This window comes from Harpia harpyja, chromosome 11 (assembly GCF_026419915.1).
Source record: "Harpia harpyja isolate bHarHar1 chromosome 11, bHarHar1 primary haplotype, whole genome shotgun sequence".
Classification (NCBI taxonomy): domain Eukaryota; kingdom Metazoa; phylum Chordata; class Aves; order Accipitriformes; family Accipitridae; genus Harpia; species Harpia harpyja.
The window spans coordinates 26776252-26799828 of record NC_068950.1 but is presented as its reverse complement, the minus strand read 5'-3'; the positions used below and the strand labels follow the sequence as shown (position 1 = coordinate 26799828).

The following is a 23577-nucleotide window of genomic DNA, read 5'->3' as shown; positions in this document are numbered from 1 at the left end:
AATAATCTTATTCTAAATTCTATTATATAAATGTAGTGTCCACTTCTTTATAGTCACCACCATACTTATTCTGCTTTATGTCTCTAATTCATAAGTATGCAATTTTTTAGAGAGAAGATTCCATGTTTTGGTAGCTTGATAGGGACTAGCTGCTTCAGGCTTTCTTCAGCTTCCTTCAGGTGCAAGGAGGGAGGTTAGACTGGGTCTTAGCAAAAGGGATATGAAAGTGGATTTACTTCCCCGCCCCCTTCCCCTTTTTTATTCTTAACTTTTCTGGGCCTCTTCCAGTTTTTGTATCATGTTGAATAATGTTGGCAAAAATGGGAATTGGGTCCTGCGGCAGGTTTTTGGTTAAAATGATCACCAATAAAATAACTAAGTTCTTGTGTCAATATAATTATCTTCCGCTTGCAGTCTCAGTTACTGGGAGGACATAATGCTGCAGAAGAATTCTTCTCAGCAGTCTTGGGAGGGCAAGCTAGTATTATGTTCTTTGAGTATATTAATTATTTGAGATATTTTTCTTGCACTTACTACAAGTGAAACTCAAATTCTTTGGCCTGGGCTTGATCCTGGCATGAATTCCGTTGATGTAAATCACAGAATATATGGGGTAATGATTAAGGTCCTTTGGGGTTAGGTAGTTTCCACAGCTAATACTTCATAAATGTACTTCACATCCAAACCTGTAGTTACAGTGACTCAAAGTAACTAGAATCTTTCTATTACTAAAGAATTCGACAGGTTAAATGTTTTCTTAATACTTCACAGCTGGCAGATACACCAAAATCTGAAAGATATGAGCATGTACTGGAGGCATTAAATGATTACAAGACCATGTAAGTTATTGGTACTTTTTGTTTTAAATGTTGTTTACCTATTTAATCTGTTGTAGATTACAGTCTTCAGTCTCCTTTGCTCAGTCTATCTGATAATCACTTTGGCTGCAGATAACATTTAAATTTTAAATACTGTTTCTATTTCAAACTATAAGATTACATAACTGTTGGAGTGGAACCCAGATAATGATAAAAAATTTGTTTTAACTTCCATCTTCTTTCCACTTCGCGTTCTGTATTTGAGAGTGAGGATTATGTTAGGGGAAAGAAGGGAATAAAATACCACTAGACTATCCTAATTTGCATAGTTTTGTTTTGCATGTACACTGCTATTTTAAAAGTTGCTTTCCCTGGGGTCAGAATGTTAACAATTAATTTAAAATCATCTAGGTTTATGTCTGGAAAAGAAATAAAGAAAAAGAAGCATTTGTTTGGCTTGAGAATTCGTGTTCCTCCTGTGCCACCAAATGCTGCTTTAAAGGCTGAGAAAGAACCAGAAGGAACTTCTCATGAGTTCAAAATTAAAGGCAGAAAATCATCTAAACCAATCCCTGATGTGAGGTAAAATAACCCGTCATTCGAGCAATGTTGTGGTGAATCGGGGCTACTTTGGGTATATTTTTGGGACCTACAAAAAAGGTATTTTCATTGTAGAATGTATTTTTTTTAGATAACTGTAAAGGTGGACTGTTAGTGAGAACAAGGTCTTTGAATGAATTTAATTGGCTTTCTATTAGGATCCTTCTAAAAAAAAAACTAACAAACCCCACATGAAATTTAGCAGTAAGAACAACAGAAAATATCCCAACTTTGCTGCCATTTAGGAAACAATCTTGCGTTTCTGGAGCTCTTATGCAATAATCTAACTAGAATTCTAAATAGGAAGCATGATGTGAAGTTGTAACTTACGTTAGTAAATGTGCCATGTTTTTTACCAGTGTGATCACATGAATAAACAACATTTAACACTTGTTCATTCGTCTTCAATGTTAGGGAATCAGTAATGTCACTAGAAAGATATTGTGTTTGTTTGTTATTCTAGAGGCAAAAATATGTAGCTTTGTCAATTTTGATTTACCAGAATAACCTCATTTAGCACAATGTTTTAGCAATACACATCTAATCGTGTATTCATTGTCAAAGGAAAACATGTATTCAATGAAAATTATCTTCAATAATACAGAACAAAATATAAATTTTCTTCTAGGGAATTAAGTAATGGTCTAGAAAGAAAGGGGAAAAAAAAATCAGTAGGTCGTCCACCTGGTCCCTATACAAGAAAAATGATTCACAAAACTCCAGAGTCGCCTCCTCTGGTAAGGTTTTTGATATTCCCTGCCACTCCCCCACCCTTTTCCCTCTAACTGGATTATCATTTTTGAAGAAAAATATAACCAGTTAATCTGAATCGTGATATTCCCCCATTCATCCTCAAACAAAATTGATGCAGCAATTAAAACTTAATTTTGAAGTACTCTTTTTTATTTTCTTTTTTTTTTTTTTTTTTTTTGTCTCCTATCTTCTTAGGATAATGAACCAGTTCCAGTGATAGAGAACCCAGCCTTGGAATTACCCTGCACTGTTGGGTAAATTAAAAAAAAAAAAGGCAAAAAAACAAAACCCCAAACCCTGTAAAACATTATAATACCATGTCATTTATCTGTTTGCTTCTGAAATGTCAGCTCTGTTTTTAATATAAAATTATTTTCATTACATGGCAACCCTGTTATCTTGCATATCAGGAAATCTGATGGAACTGCACATTCATCCAATACCTCAGATGTGGAATCCACAGGTGCTGCCAGTATGAAAGAAACTACCTCATCTAGCATTTCCAGACATTATAGGTAATTATTCAATTACTCTATCTGCTATAAAGATTTGCAATATACTCATTTTAATAAAATTTTCTGAAAGGGGGGGGACAGGAAACAATTGGTTCAACAATAATTCACCCTTAATAAACAGATGTTGCAGGGATCCTACAAGAGGTATCTTGCCAAAGCATGACATGTAATGTTCGGAGTCTCTGAAAACCTGAGTTTCTGTTGTACTTCCAGTCAGTTCTGAACCTTTTGGCTAACTTCCATGAAATCTGATCCTGGTAGTTCCAAAGAAGTTAGTCTAACAAGATTCATGAAGATAAATGCTTGGATGAGAGAGACCCAAACCAGAAACCCACACTTACAGAAAGGCAGACAATTTTCTAATCATCTGTGATCATCTGTGGCCTAGTCATTGCCAGTGCTGTTTTGTTGTTGGGTTTTGGTTTTTGTTTTTGTTTTTTTTTAATTTTTTTTAGTTGAAGCTTTGGCAAAACAAAGGTAGAAGATAAGGTAGGAGGTTGACTTAAGTTATGAGGCAGCCATAGGGTAAGTGAAATGGACGTAAGGGTATTGCAGAACTGGTGGGAGAATAAATAGAAAAGAACTGAGGATATTGTGAAGGGGTATAACATTGAGGATATAGTAATTCACTGGGTTTTGGAGTGATGAGCAACTGAGACTCAGCGTAGAGCTATAAATTGCGTGGGGAAATCTGAAGAAATAGGACAAAAGAAAACTAGTATGTCTTAGTCCTGCTTACAACAGACAGGGTGAGAGTTTTTTGTGCTCACTAACTACTGTTCTTTGATGGAAAATATGTAGTTAAATTACGTTTACTGAAGAGAATTAAACTCCTTAAACACTTCCTGAACTTAGTTTTCTAATAAAGGCCATAAAAGAGCTGATGTGTACCCTGAATTAATCTTAGCAGCTTTTGTTTTTGTAGGTTTGTGTATTCATGTTAAAGAATAGTTAAGTATGTGGTGATTTTCTACAGGTAATAGAGCATGAAAAATTTTTGGCACAGTCTTCATTAATAAATTATTAACTACAATTGACTTTTCTGCAGATAAATTGTTGCTTGAACTTTTCCGTCTCTCAAGTTCAGCAAACATATATTTCTCTTTTATTGAGGTACATGGATCCTCAATCTACTTATTTTGTCTCCTCTCTTTCTGGTTCATGCTATCAAGTGCTTTCATGAGTCATTTTTGTGTGCATTACTGCTACAAATAGTCTGTCTTCAAAAACTCATATTTAACTTACAGACTTCTGAAATTGTTACCTAAGCACTTAAGTCACTGTTTTGGATTTCTGCCCTTTATTCCATTTTTTTTTTTTTTTAAAGTTAAAAAGATGTGCTTTTTTCCTTGGTATGTTACATAGGAGTCTTGAACATCAAACTTTGCATACCATTTAATTAAGGACTTTATCAAACACTTTTTAGTATGTGCAAATTATAGATGTAGGTTTTTACATAAGGATTTGTATCTTGGACATTTTTAATATTTGGATGATGGTTTATTCTTGGATAATGTCATAAGCTTCTTTTTTCATTACTAGATACAAATCTGTGTGAGTTTTGGATATACGTATTTTTCTGGCCACATACAATAAATCTTTATAAGGTCATGTGTACTACTGTAGAAAGAGGTGATGTAGAATAGATTTTGCAATATCTTCTTTCATATTTCAGAGTTTTCACTTACTGACATAAATTCAGCTTGACAAAAATAACTGTGCATAAATTAATTTTTTATTTACAGTCTTAACAAACGTCAAGTCTCAAACTCTTTTATAGTATAGCTTTTGTAATTGAGGCCTACCTGTGCGATAAAGCTGTATTTTTAATTTGCAAATTTAAGTACATTTGGGGCACACTTCTCTGAACAATTTTTAATTTGCTGAAGAATGGGATTAAGCTGTATCAAAATAGTATTCTTAATATATCTAGGCATAAGTTAATATCACTTAGGAAACCTTTCTGACATTTTGTTAAATTAGTACAATTTTCCTTATGTAAATAATCTTTATTTTGCAAGTGCCATATTTATAGTCATCTATAGGCAACAAATATTTTTCAGTGAAAAATAGAACAAAAGAAGTTATGATAGGAAATAACTGATGATAAAGCATACATTTTGAATAAGTTTCTCAGAGTTACCGCTTTTTTTTTTTTTTAATAGTTTATCCGACTCGAGAAAAAGGACTCGTACAGGAAGAACTTGGCCTGCTGCAATACCACATTTGAGAAGAAGAGGTCGCTTTCCACGAAAAGCACTCCAGACTCAAAATTCAGAAATTGTAAAAGATGATGAGAGCAAAGAAGATTACCAGTATGATGAACTCAATACAGAGATACTTAACAACTTGGCAGATCAGGAGTTACAGCTCAATCATCTAAAGAACTCTATTACTAGTTATTTTGGTGCAGCAGGTAGAATAGCTTGTGGGGAAAAATACCGTGTTTTGGCTCGTCGGGTGACACTTGATGGAAAGGTGCAGTATCTTGTGGAGTGGGAAGGAGCAACTGCATCCTGACTGTAGGACTGAACATTATGTTCACTGCACTGTCATCTGTAAGTACAGTTCATAATGCAGAGCCACGACAGAAATGTGTCTTTAAGTGTGTTTCTAAAAACAAAACAAAACCAGTTTAGCCTTAACATGTAATTGTTATCATTACAGTTCTTGTGATAAAGACTTATCTTTTTAAAACCTGATCTGAAACTTAAATTTTTTAATCTGAACATTGTTAGATTGTTTTAGGTTGGGATATTTTGGGTTACAATTGCTTAAAAATGTGCATGGTGTTTTAAAAAAAAAAAAAAAAAAAGACATTTTCTAGAGAACATTCCATGGATACAGTTATTGTGATTTAGAGAAAATATTATGTAGATAGCACAAATATTTGAAAAATTTTGGTTTGTTTTCTTACCCAAATGTTTGCAGAAATGTATTTCTATTTCAATACTTTCTAGATTTCATAAGTGCAGTGTATATAATGCCTACTGAAGACTGTAAAATACTGAAGTTTTCTTTCAAACAAAGTGTAAAAAAAAAAAAAAAAAGAAAAAAATATATTGAGCCTGTAAATTGCTCTGTGACCAGACTTCATTGTCGTCTTAATATATTCTTTGTGTGTGTGTGTGTGCGCATGTGTGTGCGTATATACATATGTATATATGCACACACATACTTGTGCGTGTATATATATGTGTGATTGTGACCTATGCAATACAAATTATGGGATCGGGCAGCTTCTGAGAATACATCCCATAATTCTTTTTTCAGGAATAGTTGCCAGTATTTACACAGCAGCATTTCTTCTCAGGCTTATTGGGTGCTGTTGCTTTCTGTGTACTAAGGAAAAGTGTCAAACCAGTGCAGCGTGTTCTGGCAATGGGCGCGGTCATTGATGTTCATATGTTTTAGGTAATATATTCCATTATTTTCCATGTGAATTAACTGTTAAAATTTAATGCAGGATCTGAACGTTTGGAAGTTAACTCTACTAGAAATAACAATATGAAAGTTATTGTGGCACACTGATTGTAAATTTTGTGTCCCAGTTATAAACTAAGTTGACGGGAGTCACACACAGGATTCCTACATATCTGTAGAAACAGTCATATTTTGATAAATGTAGTATGAACAAAGTGTATTATTGCACAGGGTCAACAAACGGTTTGTTGCCATTTGAAGTAACATTACTGATTTTATTACAACATTACCTCTTTTGTTTTTATAAAATGTACCAACTTTTAAATTGATAAGTTTATTTTACTTGTTTTTAAAAAAAAAAAAGTCAAAAAAGTCAAAAAAGTCTCTTGCCAGTATTAGATGTTTTTTCTTTGTCTGCTACTTTTGAGGGGATTTTAGCCAAAGAGTAAACAGAAGAATATTTTTACTTTGGTGGTTATTCACTGTACTGCATAAGGTTAGTTTTCTTATATGCTTATAGTTTACCACCAAAATAAAATTATGTAACACTTACAAATGACAGAGTGGTTTAAAGTGTACTGCCTGGGTTAGTACTTATTTATTCCATTACTTGATTATTTGACTTTTTCTGCTCATCTTGAACAACTTGAAAAGGTGATTTTTTTTTTTAATTTTTTTTTTTTCCTGTCACCTTGTAGCCAAAGGAAGCAGAGAAAGCTTTTTAATCCTGTGCTTGGTTTATGGCTGGCCGGGTAATATTAGCTTTATAAAAATGCTAATTAAAAACTGCCACTTCTGTTTACCTTCACTAAAATGTGTGGGTTTTTTTTTTCCTCACACCCTCAGCTATTAATTTAATGTTGCCTTGCCTATAGCTGCAATATTTTGATAACACAGCAACTTCATGTTAATTTTTGAATGTTTATATCTTGGGATAATGCAAAATGTAAAGCTTTTGTAACCTTATTCGTACCATCTGTATCTGTCTTTATTGTTTCACTTTATCCAAGTCCTTTAATTCTAACTGAACACCAGCAGTATTTTTCATAAAGTTTCATTTAAAGATAAATATTGGAATGTACTTGGGGACTTGGGGGTGGGGGTGTGGGGGGGGAGAAAATATTTGTCAAACTTAAGCTGTCCATAGACTTAACTATTGTGAATGTCATTTCATTTTATTAAGGTGGTTGACTTGACTCTGATGTTCAGTTTGTATTTTTGGAATTGCTTTTTTCTTAGAATTAAAAGACCAACATTAAATGTGTGTATTTTTGAGAGAGAAGAATGAGTTTTGATTCTGTATTCTTGTGAACTACATGCTTGGTGGCATCCTTCCATCCATTGTTTCTCTAACTCTAGCTTTCCTGTCCTGGAGACACTTGCCCTGCACGTAGACACTAATTAGTGTTCAGCTATGCTTGAGGGATGCTTTGTTACAAGGTGTCATGTACTGGAAAATGCTGCAGTAGTGCTGCTGAAGATACAGCTAGGGTAGTAATTAAAGCACACCTACAAATGCCTTTCTCTCATTTTATGTGAATTTCATTGTATGTAGTAATGGAGTGTCTAAAGGAAAAATACAAATGTTGCTGTACGTAACAATTTCAGTTTGGTATGATTTGATCATTGTATGTATGCATGTGTGTAAATATATGTAATTCAACTTTGTTGTGGTCACTGATTTAGAACCATTTCTATGTGTATCAGATTTAATATTTTTCCATTATGTATTATTTGTATTACAGTAGTATTTAGGTAGGTGAAGTCTACTGAGGCCATTCTAAAAATGTAGGCATCACATGAACAAGACAGCAAAGAAATAATGGCACATTACTGGTCAGAATTGTAAAATAATCATCGTAACAAACTACTTTTCAAATCATTGTTCTCAACAAAAACTTCAAGAGGAATTTTGAATAAAACCTATGCTTTTCTATGCATAACAGGCATTTTGAGTGAGCTTACAAAGGAATTTTGAAAAATCTCTGTGTGATATGTGAAATAAAGTCAATATTTTGATTTAACATGAAGACAGAAATAAACCAAAAAAGGCCTTGAAGGTGAAGACAAGCAGTTTGTCTAGGGAGTGGGGGGAAAGATATGTGAATAAACAGAAAAATGGTCGTGTCTTTGAAACATCCTACTAAAGTGATCTCTAGTGTTATATTTTAAAAGGAAATTGGTGAATTGAGATGGAACATGCCAAGGCTGGAGACGGAGCAGTAGTCAGAACACAGTGATGAGGATGAACTGGACAGGAGCATCAGTTCTGTGCACAGAGGGAAGAGGATGAATCTTGCAAGTGCTATGCAGGTAACATTTTCAGGCTTTAAATTGTTTCACTTCTCTAGTTCCCTCATATCTGCCTGAATGAAAAGTAACACTGCAGTTAAGGGGATGATGGCAGAAAATGGTATTTTCTATAAATGGAGAAAAGGGTTTAGGATGGTGAGTTGTATTTAGTCGATGCTGAACTTAAGCTGATGGCTAAACACCCATGCGGAGGCATCAGATCTATTGAGATCCTGGTTTGGTCAGAAAAATGTAATGCATGAGGAAAAAAATCAGAGTTGTCAACCTAAAGTTTGTAGAAAAGTTGATTTCTTTATGTGTAAATCGGATCATCTGTTGGTGAGGTACAAAGAGAAAGATAGGGAGGAAAAGAGACTCCTTTGGAGTCCCTGACGAAAAGTCGAAAGGGGAATGACCATCTTCTAGAAAAGATAGTGCAGGACAATAGAAAGAAAAGCAAAAGATGAGTACAAGTAGAAGCTGTGCACAGTCTGAGAATGAGCTTGGAATTTGATGCTTTTGCTACTCTTTCACTTCTATCATTCAGCAACAATGAAAGAGAAGATTTTGTATTGTTGTGATGTCTTTATCTGTTTTGCATTTCTGAATTCCTTAACGTTTCTCTCAGCTAGCTCATCTCTGCTATTTTTTATCAGAATTTTTCATATTCCAGCAATGAGGTCCATGTACCATAACATCAACAGTTGTTCTGGTTTTTATTGATACCAAAATATTTTGCTTTGCAGATACTAGTTTTTCAAATATAGCTGTAGCTCATACTGTTCTTCTCGTATCATCTTCCTTCTAATCTGTTCACTGGTATTATTTCACCAGTGTGTATTTCTTTTTCACTTGTTCTAATTTATATTTCTGGCTTCTGAATTTGACAATATTCTGTTCTCTTCCCATTATTAGCTATTTCGTGTTTGGTATTGATTGACTTCCATGTGGTTTTGGTTTCCTAGTCTTCTGTTTACTTAATGTCCAGTGTGGTAGCATTAACTTAAAATCTTTACGTCTTCGGTCTTAATCTAATAAGGTCACTTGCTTCAAAACCTGCTTTATAGCGAGAAGCTAGTTAATAGTTCTATCTTGCTCTAAATAAAGTTTATTCTTCTGTAAGCACCATTTCAAAGTACTTCATTTGTGCTCTGCCATTCCCTAATGAGTACTTGCAAAACTGTTGCTATTATTGCATTCACCCATGTCATCATCCAATGTGATAGTTACTGCTTTGCTATGTACGTGTTTCTCTCATTCATGAACATTACTAAGGTTGCCTACTTCATGTTTTTCACCTGCTTGCTCTAAGTTGGTATTCATAACTTCACAAATTGGTTGGTGGCATGATAACAGAGACTGGAAAGCACTAAGAGCAAAATTCTAGAGATGATCAACAGTGGTTAGAGAAATTCAGGGAAAGGGAAATAATGAATAAACAATGGGAAAGGTTTTCAAGCTGTAGGATGTTAAAATATATTTGTAGTGGTAGCAGGAGGAAAAGGTGAGTCCAAAAAGGGGAAGAATATAAGGTAGAACTAAGAATTGATCAGGATAATGCAGAGTTCCTTGTTTAGGGAAAGTGATGCTTTTTGTACAAAATCCACACTCAGAACTGTCCTTTCTGACAAACTGACTTGTTGCAGAAAAGTATGTGTATATATAAATATATGTAATATGTATACTTATGTGTAGAAATCACAAGTCTGAGAAATAACAATGAGAAACAACTTGAATGTATTTAATTACAATGGGAAGTTATTTTTAAGGAAGTCCGTAAGTGGGCTGTGAAATGCCCACTTTGATGGACTACTAAAAAAAAAAAAAAAAAAAAAATTGCTAATTCAGTCCTTGCCTTCTTTCCTCCCATGCTGCTGCTTCTCTGCTTGTGGTAATGAGCCCAGGTATTATAGGTGCTCACCTGCCCCACAGTCGTTCAGAGGTAAGTGCTGAAGCTTTAGAATGGGAATTCCTGTTTGTTTGGCCACTTGGCACCTCAGCCTGCTTCCTTCTTCCCAATCTTGTGCTGTCATCCTGTGGGAGAGAAGTGACTGGGAAGAACGATTTCAGGAGAGGCAGCATAAGTGAGTAATGGCTGAAGCATGCTCAGGGCTTTGGGGGGTGGGGAGGTAGGGTCTGGTTCTGCCCTTTTCCTGTCTTTCCAGAAAATGTAATCTAATCTAGAGTCTTCTCATAAACACTTTGGAACTAGGATTGATTAAACTGTCAGAAGCTTTTTGTATGGACAGTCATGGGTATCTTTCACTTGACATTAACTTGACTTTACCACTTCCTGATATCCTCCAGCATAATAGAAAAATGACCTTAATTAGATCATTAATGTTGGGTCCTTTAACATAATGTTGAAATAAAGATAGACTATAGATACATACGTTTAGAACTTTTATCTTGGCAACACTATGCCTTACTTACACACCTGTATTCCAATTTGGCAGGTAGCAGATGCAGAGTGAAGAAGGATATCTTGTTTCCAGAAACTTGGTACACGCTAAGAGATCAAAGGGACTTGTGAGCTGCATGGGTTTCAAGTTTCATTAACTGTCCTCAACTATAGCAATTGATAGCATGAGAGAAGATACTTCTGGTGAAACTTCAGCAGTGTAGGTGTGTTTACTGCTAATTTTTTTTGTTATTATTTTATTACTGTTTTATTATTTTTACCTGTGATAAAAATCAACAGTTACCTTAAGTAAATTTTTGGTTTTGCAAACAAAATCATACAATAAGGCATATAGCTTTTGATCTGCTCTGCAATACTTTACAAATATGGTGCTTACCTCTGTACTAGGATTCTTCCTGTATGAATAGTAAGTTTCTGTGATAGGGTACTACTGGAGCAAGGAAAGTGTGGAAAGGAAGGGTTTAACATAAGCCATTCCTCAGCAATAACTAAAAGTTGTATGTCTCCTGTCTGCACCAAAAGTTGTTAAGTTTTAAAATGAAACAGTCTTAAAGAGAATTGTTCTTTGAAACTAGGGAAGGCACAGGAACTGTTAGTTTTTAAAGACATCAGATATAGCTCAATCTACTTAGTTCCAGGCTGTCTTAATTAGCTGTTGGGGATAATGAGTCTTTAGGACAGATCGCCATGTAAATATTTATTTTAAAAATACTCAGGAAAAAAAAAAGTAATTGCTGTGGCTGGCTGAATAAAATTTTTAACAAGGTAGTCTTTCCACTGTACCACATGGTTGTGGACTCAGGATAGTGCTGCAACCTGACAAGCAAGCCGAGTTAAACAAGGAAGTGCTGCACCGCCGAGTGCATGAGATGCTATGGACTTGTGCCAGTCTGAGGTACACGAGCGTTGTCTTGTACATAGGAAGAAGTTAATGCAGAAGGTCTCATTTCTCATGGCGTGCACTTCGAGAAACAGGAAGGGGAACTTTTTGTGCATTTCTGATGCCTTTGTCTAAAACGGCTTTTGATAGTTTTCACTGTGTGTGTAGCTTTTCAAGTCAAACCACTGTTCTTTCTACCATTAATTGCCCAACCTGGCAACATAACATTGTGCCTTAGTATTTTATGGTATCTACTTCATCGATTCAAAACACAGTACAAAAAGGAAGTTCCTGTTTCACTATTTGAACAATGTGGTTAGCAGGCTTCCGGACAGGCCTGGTTTCTCAGGAGTCTTACGAAACGGTAAACAAGCTTGGATTTGTCATGTGTATTACTCGATTAAGCTGAAAAAAGTGCTCCAAAATTTTGAGCTTTTAGTCTCAGGATCTTGCATCTTATGAATGTGAAATTATTACATATTAAAAACTAGTAGCCATTTATATTATGGGATTCTTAATTGCTACAGTTTGATATTCTGTGATACTACTTTCCTGTTTTCCTTATGTTTTTCCCTAGGTGTTTATTTTTAATGTTGACTATACCTAATCGGAAATGAAAATACTTCTACTGTGAAATAAATTTTCTTTAAAGGAGGAAAATAATGGAAGCACTCAACAGGTCATCAGATGATGTCAGTTGATGTTCACTGCTAAAAATACTTTTTTTTTTTTTTTTTAATCCTTCTCATAGTTTCATGTGACTTAGGTACTGCTGTTAACTGGAAATGCACAAACATGCACGCAAGTTAGAACAACGTATCAAGCCAAATTACCTTCTCTGAAATCCTTTCTAAAAAGGGTTTGTGAGGACAGATGGCCATTGGGTTAGAGCAGTGAAGTTGTTTTTTAAGTATCAATTTGATGCTGTCTTTCTGTGGTATTACAAGCTTACAAATTCCCATAATCTGTTCCTTGAGGTATTTCCTCTCACTTTTTTTTTTTTTTTAAACGTGAGAAATTTGGGACTTGGTGTAGTTACTAACAGGTAACACTCAGCTTGACAAATAGTTTCCCAAAGTTACAGGTGCTGATTTAATACCAAGCTGTCCTGACTTAGGCTGGCCTGAGGGTCTTAGTGTCTCTTGCTTTGAATGCAGAACTTTACCAGTCTCAGTAGTAGTATTGACCTCTACTATAATTTTGCACAAGACAGTACCTACTATTCTTCCCAGAATTTCTCCTAACCTTGCTGCCTGCATAACTGGAAGCTATGCCATTCTGTCTGTATGTGTGTAATAAACTGCAGGTGCAATATGGAATATAAGTATTAATTAAGGTGCAAATCTTGGAAAAAAAAAACCCAAAACATTAAGGCTCATACCTGACATGCATCTGATAACTTTAAATGTATTTTCTGTTACAAAGATCAGAGGTTGGTGTCATTCTGATCTGACACCTATGTAAATCTTAAGTTATTTGCATTGGTAAAGTTGATTTTGGGTTACAGTGAATAAGAACAGAATTTGAACACTGTATGAAGAAGAAATGAAAAAGCTGCATCACTAAAAGTTCTTGTTAGCTTAGCATCCTTCATATTTTGCAGCATTCATAGGTAAAGCATTCTTCCTTCATTACAAAATGAACACAAACACACATTTAAACTTCATTTATTGAAAATCTCAAGTTTTGCATAATTTTATTCAACATCTGCAAGTCTTAAAACATTTAATTCTGAATAAAAAAATCCATTAAAAATTAATTTATATTCTCCTTTGTAAATTTTATACAATCAAAAGCAATCTACTCTTCAAAACCCAAATGGAATATTATTTAGCTGCAAGTTTACAAGCCAAATCCTTCACCTATGATAAACATAGTCCTGCTCCCAAAGTCAAAGCACAGTTACCTTTTGTAGTTATTCCCTGTTTTGTTTTCTGTAATGAACCTTGAATGGGGAGAAAATACAGTCAGAGCTCTTAGTTGCAAAATAATAATTTCTTCCAGATGAACTCTGCTGACAATTGTTGCGTTATTTTTCTTCTGCCAGAGACTGCTACTTGGAATTGGAGAAACTGCTGCAGTTCGGCCTTGTGTCTTTGATCACAGAAGTCTGCATTCTTTAGCAGCTTAAGCTAATACACCATCCTGTTTTGCCACTGGATGTATAACCACTGTCGGAGAGGCACATCAGAGCAGCTGGGGAACCTAATCCCTTAAGGTGCCCTTGGAAACTGTGGCAGACCTCATCTGTTGGAGGTCTAAGATGAAATCTAGAATCTAGTAGCTTTGATTTAAGAGGTAGATGTCTTAGTAACTGCTTCACAGAGCTGGTTCAGCATTTTGCAGATGGTTTGTAGCATCATACTCATTGTGATGCAAGCGAAGATAGATCTCCTCTTCTAGCAAAAGGGGCAGAGCCCTACAAATCTTACTTGCCTGTCCTGAAGGGACCTGATCAAAACCTTGGAAGTTGACTTCAGTGAGCTTTGGCTTATGTCCTGATGTAGATATGTGGTATATTGGTACTGGGAGATATACAGGGAAATGGCAGAAAAATATTATTTGCCACTCTAGCAGAAAAAATTAATTTCTCCTACACTTTGTCCTAATCACAGAAATAAGCTTTCTAATTCCAGGCGGTTTAGAATAGAAAGCATCATGTGGAAAAAGAAGATATGCAGAACCCTTAAGTGAAACAATCTTATTTTGGACACAGCTTTGCAGAAAAGAAAAAGTAGCTCAACAGCCTTTGGAGCCCTCTATAACAACTTCTGTAAGGAATAGTACTTCTGCTTATAAAATCTATTTAGAAATATTATTGCTAGGTCCAGTTGTCTGAAGTTGAAGCTGAAGTGCTGTTTGTATGTACTGTAGCCCTTGCTAGCATCTGCTTCATTTGAACAAAGTGTTTCTTCATGCATCTATTGACCCTGTTTTATCTCCATAAAATAATTTTTAATCACAGCAAGTCTCAAAGTTGCAATTCTGCTCTTCACACCCAGATGACCCAACACCAGGCAGAATATTCATACATACATACTTTTTTTAAAAAGTGTTTTTTAAGGAAGTGCTTTTTAAAAACACTTTTGTGATGAAATGTAATTTAACGTGTTTATACAGGAAATTTCAGTGACTTGGCACATTGTAAAAATGACTAACTCTGAACTATTAAAAAAAGTTAATTCTCACACAGCAGGGGTTTGGGCAAAAATTCTCCATACCCTCACTACACTGTTAAAAGCCACTTCATATAGAAATTACAAATTAGTGATTTGAGGATAGCTTTGCCTTAGTTAACTGATATTACTGATATCCAGTTGATCCTAAAATTTGAAGCCTGTACTTATTGCTCATGTAATTCATGCCTTACTCATATAAATAGCTATGGAAACACTGCTCATATGAACTGAGTGTACTTATACAGCTAAAAGACTTGTGAGGGTGAGCAAAAAAGGAAAGTTTAGGTGAATAGCTTTGGTTTTTCATGCCTCTGTTAGTCACCCTACTAACTGCTACATTAGTCATGGATGTAGTAGACAAAAACTAAAAAAAAAAAAAAAAAAGGCAAATAAGAGGGATTTCGAGACTACAAAAATTAATGTTACGTTTTCACATACTGTGACACCGCCCCCCCCTCCTTTATTAAAGGGAAAGAATAATATGAGAAATGACTTCTTGAAAATCATCTATTACATGAGGTTACAGTAACTAAGGGTTCGCAAACATACTTGAAGGTGTGTGTGCATTTGTTCGTATACCATACAGTCACTTGTCTCTTGATCTCGTGTAACAGCCAAAAAGGAAAATGAGGTTGTACAGCTACAGGACAGAAAGATTTAGGAACAGGAATTGCACCTATTTTCTCTAATTCTTTTCAACACTGACTCGATTTCACACTGATGGTGCTTTTTGAAAGTGCTGATGTTAGTCATCTGTATATAAAAAGAGTTCTCATTTTGTTCTTACAATGTTAGCCCAGTGTTTTTCCATGATATAACAAAAGCTGAGGATTTTAAAAACACATAACTTTGAAGGTAAATGACAGTAACTACAGACTACCCCTGTGGGTCCTAATCCTGTAAACACTTAGGCACATATGTAAATTTATGCAATATTTAACAGCAAATAAACCAATGTCTAAGTTACCATTTAAAGTTTTATGTGACCATGAAAAAAGTGACACTATTAACATCACTTTGCATATGTACCAAGCATCCTGTGCACTATGCATAAGTTAGTCATTAACAACCATTAATAAATGCTACAAGTAAAAAAAAAAAATAGTAGCATTTGCAAAAATGGAAGAGCTTGGGGCAAGGCATTCTGTTCATATTAAAAAAACCAACCCAAAACAAAGAAACAAGACCACCACCACAAAACAACCAAAAAACCCAACATGAATTGAAAACTTGGTATCTACTGCCTGTTTGAAAGAATCTGAAAGGTCATGTTTTTGGTTTTTTTTTTTTTCTTTACTGTAGTAGTTCATTGCTCTACCTCTCCCCCCCATACCTGTTCTATTGTTACGATCATACTGAATATTAAGTTCTACTTTTCCTCTTATCTTCAAAGAGACTTTTCAACATGTAAACCTGAACAGCTGATACCACCACCATTACTCCCAAGTTGACCATGGACCAGAAATTCACTCTGTCAAAGTTGCTTTCTTGTATATTTCGGTCACGAGCCTCAAATGCTCTGAGCAGAGTCTGAATCTGGACACTTTTGCTTAATCTGGCTTTGACACTGTTGATGGATTCCTGGTAAGTAACAAGAGAGTATTTTTAGAAGAAAAAAGAACACCTGAATTAATTAAATGTATAGCTTGCAACACATACAAAATATCAATACCGTATACCACCTGTCATTTAATTTCTTGTCAAGTAGACAGTTAATTTCACTTTAAAATATTTACCTTATCACAGTTTTCATAATTTGTCTAGCCTGTTTATTGTATATCACCTAAAAAGGCTTAATTCACATAGCATTAAGGTTCTACAGTAATTTGGTTTTTCCCTTTTACAGGTTGGGGAGGTAAGAGAGAAATCAAACCTAAAATCAGTTTTTTAATATTCTATGTATCTTGGGGAACTGTGATTCCAGATATTCAGACAAGTAAAAATGCAGTGATCTCTACAGAACTAGTCTGAAAACAAGTTGTGTAGTAGCTGATAGATGTAGGATTTTTTTCTGCTGGATAATCAAATTCAGGCACTTTTTAATGCAAAATACCATCAGACTATAGCTGTAGCAAAAGAATAGTAGTACAGTAATGTTATATTCCCATCTTCTTTTTATGCTTTCAGTGTAGTGGCTATAATCTGCTGCTTCAGCTTAGATAATAAAGCAGAATTTTGACAATAAATCATCAATAGGACAACTGGAGGTCCTACAAAGGACAGACAGTGTGTCTCATCAAACCAGAGGAAGTACATCAACACTAGCCATAACAACAGCAGCTCAAGATCCACTCCTTATTCTGCATTTACGAAGTAAACACCTGGTCCTATGATCTGTTAAAGTTTCATCTACAACATAATAGAAAGTCCTAACCCAACCTAAAAGCTGATCTCATGAAGTGCTGATTTATGTTCTTGATATAATTATGGGACCCTGAAGTAACTTTTAGTGAGGAGAGTAATATGTGTAGTAACAGGAGGCTATAAATTGGGGGGAGGGGGAGTTACCACAGCAGTAACATTTTCTCTATGGAAATTTTCTGTTGCATATTTAACAAATATTTCATAAGAGCTATTTTTGGAAGCCAGATAATTTTATGATGATACTAAAGTTCATCTGTTACACAATAAGGAACATCAACACTATGAAAGAGCTTTAAAAATAAGACACAATTCCTCATTTTCCCCAGCAATATGTTGTTTATCTTTAAAAAGTTAAACTACTACGTGTTTATGCAAGTCCTCGCAGAACTTGCAAGTAAAGTAATAGCTTGACTAAGTAAAGAATGGCATCAAATACTAATGTTAACTTTCCAAAAATTACCTACTTTATAAGATCTGCAAGGCTCTCAAATAAAGACAAGTTCTGCATTTTTTTTTCTTTTAGAAGAGATACCAGGATGTACACAAGTAGTTATCACATCCATCCAAGTATTGCTTGTGATTAGTGTGAGAGGGATTTTCTTCCCAATTTCACCTATAAATTTTGTTTCTTCTAATTGTCTTGATTGCCAATTTTAAAGAAGATCTGGCCAGCTTTTCAGATTCCATGTTTGGTTTTAACTATTTAAGAGTGTATTGTACACCTATAAAAGATCTTAAACATGAAGATTGTGCTGTTTAAAAATCTGCATTTTGTTTATTGCAATAAACAGAATATAAACAATGTCATTCTCTACACCAGTGTATTCAGTAACTGTGGATGTTGGTTTGTTGTTGTTTGTTGTTTGTTGTTTTTTTTTCTAAAGACTCCTGTCCTCTGTAGCTACAAGCAAACAAACAATGGCTTACTGCATCCTACCAAGCACTAAGAATAGTGGTACAGAAACACCTCTATTTCTAGAATAATCTCAACTTTTAATGATCATGAAAGGAAATAAAAGCTTTGACTTGGCAGTAGTCTTCATCCTGCATGAAATAAGGTCAGCATACAGTTTAAGCAACCATTACCATTCCTAGAATGTTTGCAAAGGTGAACCTGCAGCGTAGTACAGATTAACTCCTGTCCTGTTTTATTAGTTTGAAAAGATGAAATAGAACTTGGAGGAAAAACCCCTAATAAAGTAATATATAAATTATTGAAGATAGAAATATTAATGCATACACTGGTTGGGGTACTTCTGCAAAGACAGGAAGAAGAGGCTAACAGTACTTCATTTTCAAACATTGATAAAAATCTATGCAGTGATTCCAACTACATTGGCATTAAACAATACTTTAATACTATATTTATTTCATTACTGCTAGGGAAAAATGTCCCATTTTACAGTAGGAAGAAAGGAAGCTGAATTGGAAACAGAGTGACTTTGAGAGCTAGGCAGTTTCTTCTTGCCGATTAAGCGTCTATTCTGAAAATATTCTCAAGCTTCTGTATGGAAGCAAGAGATCCATGATGCTAGGCTTCATGTATCAGTAAAAGCAATATATGGAACTGGAATAGCTTCTAGGATGATGCACCAGAGCAAGGCAGAATGGCTAAAAAACACTGCATTTTTTCCCAAATGTTCTTACGTTGAAAAGAATTAAAGATCAAATACTAACCAGAATATCTTCCAGTTTCATATCTAGGAGATCTGTGCCGGTAACATACTTCTTCCAGTCTTCCTGATCTTGTCCATCTTCTCCCATATTGTCCAGGATCAGTTCAAAGAAAATCACCTTTTCAGAAATGGTACTGAATGTGTTGTCAAAGCAGAACATGTAATCCCCATCTTCTGTTTCCACCCTGTTTATGTAAGCAAAATGTCACTAAATTAACTACACTTTTTGTGCTGGTTCTCAAAAAGCGAGTTTGTAAGCAAACTTTCCTCTTTAAGACTGACAGTTGTGCACTTAGAAATAACTGAATATGCTTTTTATATAAAAAAAACTCTAAAGACCCATTACAGATTGCACAGTCACAGGAAAACAATCCCACTGACTCTAAAGGCTTAAACTGATGAAGACTGCAGCTTTCTTTCATTTTCCTTATTGGGATTTTGAATCCTTATTGTTACAAAAAAGCTATAATATGAGTGGGATTCTTATACTCTGTAGTAAAATTACAATAATTACTACATATTTTGATAAAAGGACTGAAAAAATAGGAAACTTTTCAGCTTATTATTTATATGACTGATAAGATCTTTTGATATTAGATGCGGAGACCTTTTTCAACTCCACAATAATTATTTTTGTTCACTGACCATTAACAGCTATCATCAAAACAAAAATATCCTTCACTTCATGGTAAGATCCACCTAAAAAGCATTCAGCGTTTATAAAAAGGTAATTGGTGTTCTCAAACTGTCCTATTAGAAAGTCTTTTGTAATACTAAGGAATAATAAGTACTCAACCTTTATTTTAGGTGTATTTGTTAAAGAAACCAGAAAAGTACTTTATGTAACACTTCTAAGTTTGAAGATTTTAAACTTACGTATGAACTCCATCTGATTTTCTTTCATCAAAAACCAGAGTTTCACCTTTTGGAGACAGCAGATGAAAATCAACATCTAATCCTGCTCCATCTAGAACCTGTGAAACAAACAAAAAACACCCTCCAACCAGTAGAATTCCTGTTTGCATTGCTGTTGGCAACATTTTTAGGGAAGGCAAACATTTTTAGGTAAAGGAACAGACACAGAAAGAATCTGAAAGCTGAATCTGTCTGTATGAGTTCACACCAAGTTAATTGGAAGCAGATTAAAAACTGGTTCAACCCAAAAGCATTTTAGCCATTTAAAATCTTAAACTAAATATGATCTAATCATGCTAGGCTAGGCTTATATTGAACCCTTCCCTAACTGTTTTTAAGAATGCATACAATTTTATCAATGGGCAGGGTTAGACAACCTGTAAGAATACCAGCAGATGGCCACATCTAGTATTTCTATGGCAGACATCATCGATGGGCAAGTACCAGCGCTAGTTCAGAAATTTTATAACAAAGGTCTGTCACTTTTATGTATATATGCATATGTATTTGTACAAGAACAGTCTATGAAGTGTAATCCCTAAGATCTCTTTGTTGGGAGAATTAACAGTAGAAGACAGGACTAGACTTCTTATGCCAATCAAAGCTGTACCACAGACCTTCTCACCTTTTAATGCAGATTTAAGGTCTGAATTCTCCCAGGGCATTCTCATTTCCCAAAGGTAGAAGGAATTGAAGGCATTTAGCCTCCTAAGCTGATAATAAGTGTATACAGTATTATAAAGCTGTGCGGCTTTAACTGTATAACATGGCTACAGTTGTATCACCTCATCTGTTGTATTGTAGAAATTCTATATAGGGAAGGTAGTAACTGCATAAGGGGGGTGAGAGGGCTCATTTTTATGACATTACTTAGGTCCATGCTAGGGCATTTTTTTGTTTGTTTGTTTTCCAGTGAGCTATTCAAGTATAGCAGTCTGTTCCTGCTGAAATTGAGGGCAAAGTTTACACTGACTTAAAGTGACACTGGAGACTTACCAAAAAAAAGAGAAAGGACAAGGAAAATTAGTAGCTAACAGCTGATTAAATTAAAAATTATACATAGGGATATACCTTTAGGGCTATGATAGAATCTAAACACCCGGAACAAAACTTTGTATCAGCATTGTGTTTACTGCATTATGTCTTTGGATAATGACCTGCATCCTGCATTAAAATATTCCTATACTTTAGCCACTCACAATTTAGGATAATTAAGTACAAAGTAAATCTATTTCCAATAACATACAGAGCTCCTTTTCTACACATTCAAAAAGAAAGGTGAATCACTACTGTTAGCAGTAGTGCTGAGAAATTTATGCCTGTGTAGAAATAAATTCAGTTATGCACATTTGTTCTCTCAAATAAAATTTTTGATTATGATTAAAATAAAATCCTACTTTGTCAGTGCAAAATAAACTTCCGTTTTGCTTAGACAGGGCTCTGAACAAAGCTTTAACACCTCAATCTTTCATTCTTGTTCAGTTCTGCATGTAACAATAATTAGAAAATAACCAGGAATTTCAGTTTTGTGGTTTTAGTTGGGAAGCAGAGGGGAAAAAAAGGGAGGGAGGGGGAAGAGAGAGACAGATCCCGGCCAGTTCTGAGGCACAGTAGCAGGATGGGGAAATATTCACTGGACCTTCCTCTCACTGTGCCTGTTCTGCTGAAAAAAGTCTTTAAGGAAAGAAAAAAAAAACCTCTTCCAGAGATATCTGGGGAACTCTACTCTCCCCAAGAAGGGCATCAAGACCTTAACGCTAGTCTAGTTAAATAAGACTGTTGTTGAAAAACTTTCACCATCGAGATAAAAGCTGTTTAATATCAACACAAAGATAGGTACGTAAGGGTTTTGTGCATCAGCAACAATTTCGGTTGTGCTTCAGAGCTACTGCGTAAGGTCACGGCCGTTAACTTCCTACATTTTTGCGGTTTTGAAGGATGGCAACGTGACATCTTGTAAAGTAAAAAAAAAAACCCCACCCTATCAGAATAATTTAAAAGAAGGCTGCAAACGTGTATTTTTTTCCCTCCCAAAGACGCAGCTCTCAGCAGCGGGTAATTCCGACGGGGATCTGTGGGCGCTACGCGGGGCCCGCAGAGCCGCGCACGGCGGCGAGCGCAGGCAGGGCGCCCACCCTGCCCGGCCCAGGACGTGCGGGCGGCAGGGCCGCCTCCCGCCGCCGCCGCCGCTTCCTGGGGGAGGGCCGGCGGGGCTCACCCGGGCCGCCGCTCGGGGAAGGGCCCCGGGACCCCGCCGCCTCCCCGAACGCGGCCCGCTCGCAGGGCCGCGCCGGCGGAGGACGGCGAGGCGGCTGCGGCCGCGGCCCTGGCCGAGGGGTGCGGGACCCCCGGGAAGGCGCGGAGAAGCTCCCGCCGCTGGCGGAGCCTCGCCCGTGTAAGAGGGAACCGGCAGCGACGCCGTCGCGGCAGGATGCGGGACCGCCCGGCTCCCTTCAGGACCACTCCGCGGGGAGGCCCATCGCCCTCCTGGGGCGACCCCGGTCGGCCCCGCCCCGCCCCGCCCGCCCGCCCGCCCGACCTGGTACTCGAGCTCCAGCGAGGCCTCCTTGCGCATGGGCTGGTAGAAGCACTCCTTGCGGCCGGCGGGAAGCGTGAAGGTGAAGTCGCTGTCCAGGGAGGGGCTGAACTCGGTGGCGGCGGGCGGCGGCAGGAGCAGCGCGAAGCACCCGAGCGGCAGCAGCAGCAGCGGCCGGGGCCACGGCAACGGCCCCATGCCAGCGGCGGGCGGCGCCCTCCGTCCGCGGAGCCCAGCCGCCGTCGCGGACGGAGCGAGCGAGGGGCGGGACTGACCCCCGGGGGCGTGGGCGGGACCGGCCCCGCCCCTCACGCCGCTCCCCCAATCGCAGCCACCGCAGCGCAAGCTCTCCGCCCGCCCACAGTGCACCGCGGCAGAGAGACGTGGTGGGTCGGGTGTACCTCTTGCTCGGGAGGCGCTGCCCCCTCCCAGGTACGGGCGCGGCAGCAGCGGCGCAGCTGCCGCTCGCAGTGCGCAACGGGAAGGGGAGGGCTGCGCATGCGCCGTTAGGGCCTCGCGGGGAAGGCGGGCCTCGTCTCCCATGGCCCGCGCTGTTTGAAGCGGGGTAAGGACCGGCCCTGGGGACTCCTGCGGCGGGGAAAGCGGGGCGCTTGGGGGCGGCTCCGAGGCGGCGCTGTTGCCGACACGGGTCTCCTCGGGGCCGAGGGATAGCTCCTTTCCGCCTCCCCCTTCCCCTCGCGGCGGGCGGCTGGCTGGCGGCCGAGGGCCGTCGGTCGGAGAGCGCTGAGGCGGGCGAGCGCCCGATACCGCCAGCTCTCGGCTCGCCTGGGCCCCATCGCTCCGGCTGCTCGCGGCGCCGGCCCTCCGCCGCCGGGCGCCCCACAGGAGCGGCGGCTGCCGCCGTCGCTAAGCCGGGCTGCTGCGCTGGCGCTGGTCCCCGCGGCGGGAACGCGCCGGCCGCCCGGGGCAGCCGTGGCTGGGGGCGGGCGCAGCGGCGCGAAGGCGGAGGAGGGATCGCGGCCGGGCCGGGTGGCCGGCCAGCTCCGGAGGGACCCTCGTGGAGAGAGGGCGGGAGACCCTGGAGAAGGGCGGGCGGCGGCAGCGCCTCGCCCGGGAGCGTTGGTTTCTCTGAATTCTCTGACCGTTTCCCCATCAAAATATCTCAGACCCGATCTGGAAAGGCTTATTTGCTGTGGTGAAGGCTGCCCCTCGCCCCGCCTCAGCTTGGGAGCTCGCCTCCTCT

At 38.0% G+C, this 23577-nt stretch overlaps 2 protein-coding genes across 4 annotated transcripts in view; one reads left to right on the top strand and one right to left on the bottom strand.

Moving 5' to 3' along the window:
* MTF2 (metal response element binding transcription factor 2) overlaps window positions 1-8052 on the top strand; it is a 28225-nt gene extending 20173 nt beyond the window's left edge. For all 3 annotated transcript variants that reach the window (XM_052801374.1, XM_052801376.1, XM_052801375.1), the window contains 6 exons: window positions 772-839; window positions 1230-1400; window positions 2047-2155; window positions 2367-2425; window positions 2582-2686; window positions 4852-8052. In XM_052801374.1, the coding sequence (XP_052657334.1) occupies window positions 772-839; window positions 1230-1400; window positions 2047-2155; window positions 2367-2425; window positions 2582-2686; window positions 4852-5206 (867 nt within the window). In that variant the 3' untranslated portion in view covers window positions 5207-8052. The remainder of the gene's footprint in view (window positions 1-771; window positions 840-1229; window positions 1401-2046; window positions 2156-2366; window positions 2426-2581; window positions 2687-4851) is intronic.
* Window positions 8053-13354: 5302 nt separating this feature from the next.
* Window positions 13355-22621, bottom strand: TMED5 (transmembrane p24 trafficking protein 5). Its single transcript, XM_052802438.1, has 4 exons — window positions 22377-22621; window positions 19799-19896; window positions 18924-19107; window positions 13355-16463 (listed from the first exon to the last, which is right to left on the bottom strand). The coding sequence occupies exons 1-4, from the start codon at window positions 22569-22571 to the stop codon at window positions 16245-16247; spliced, it is 696 nt and encodes a 231-aa protein (XP_052658398.1). The 5' UTR covers window positions 22572-22621; the 3' UTR covers window positions 13355-16244.
* Between the last annotated feature and the right edge of the window lie 956 nt (window positions 22622-23577).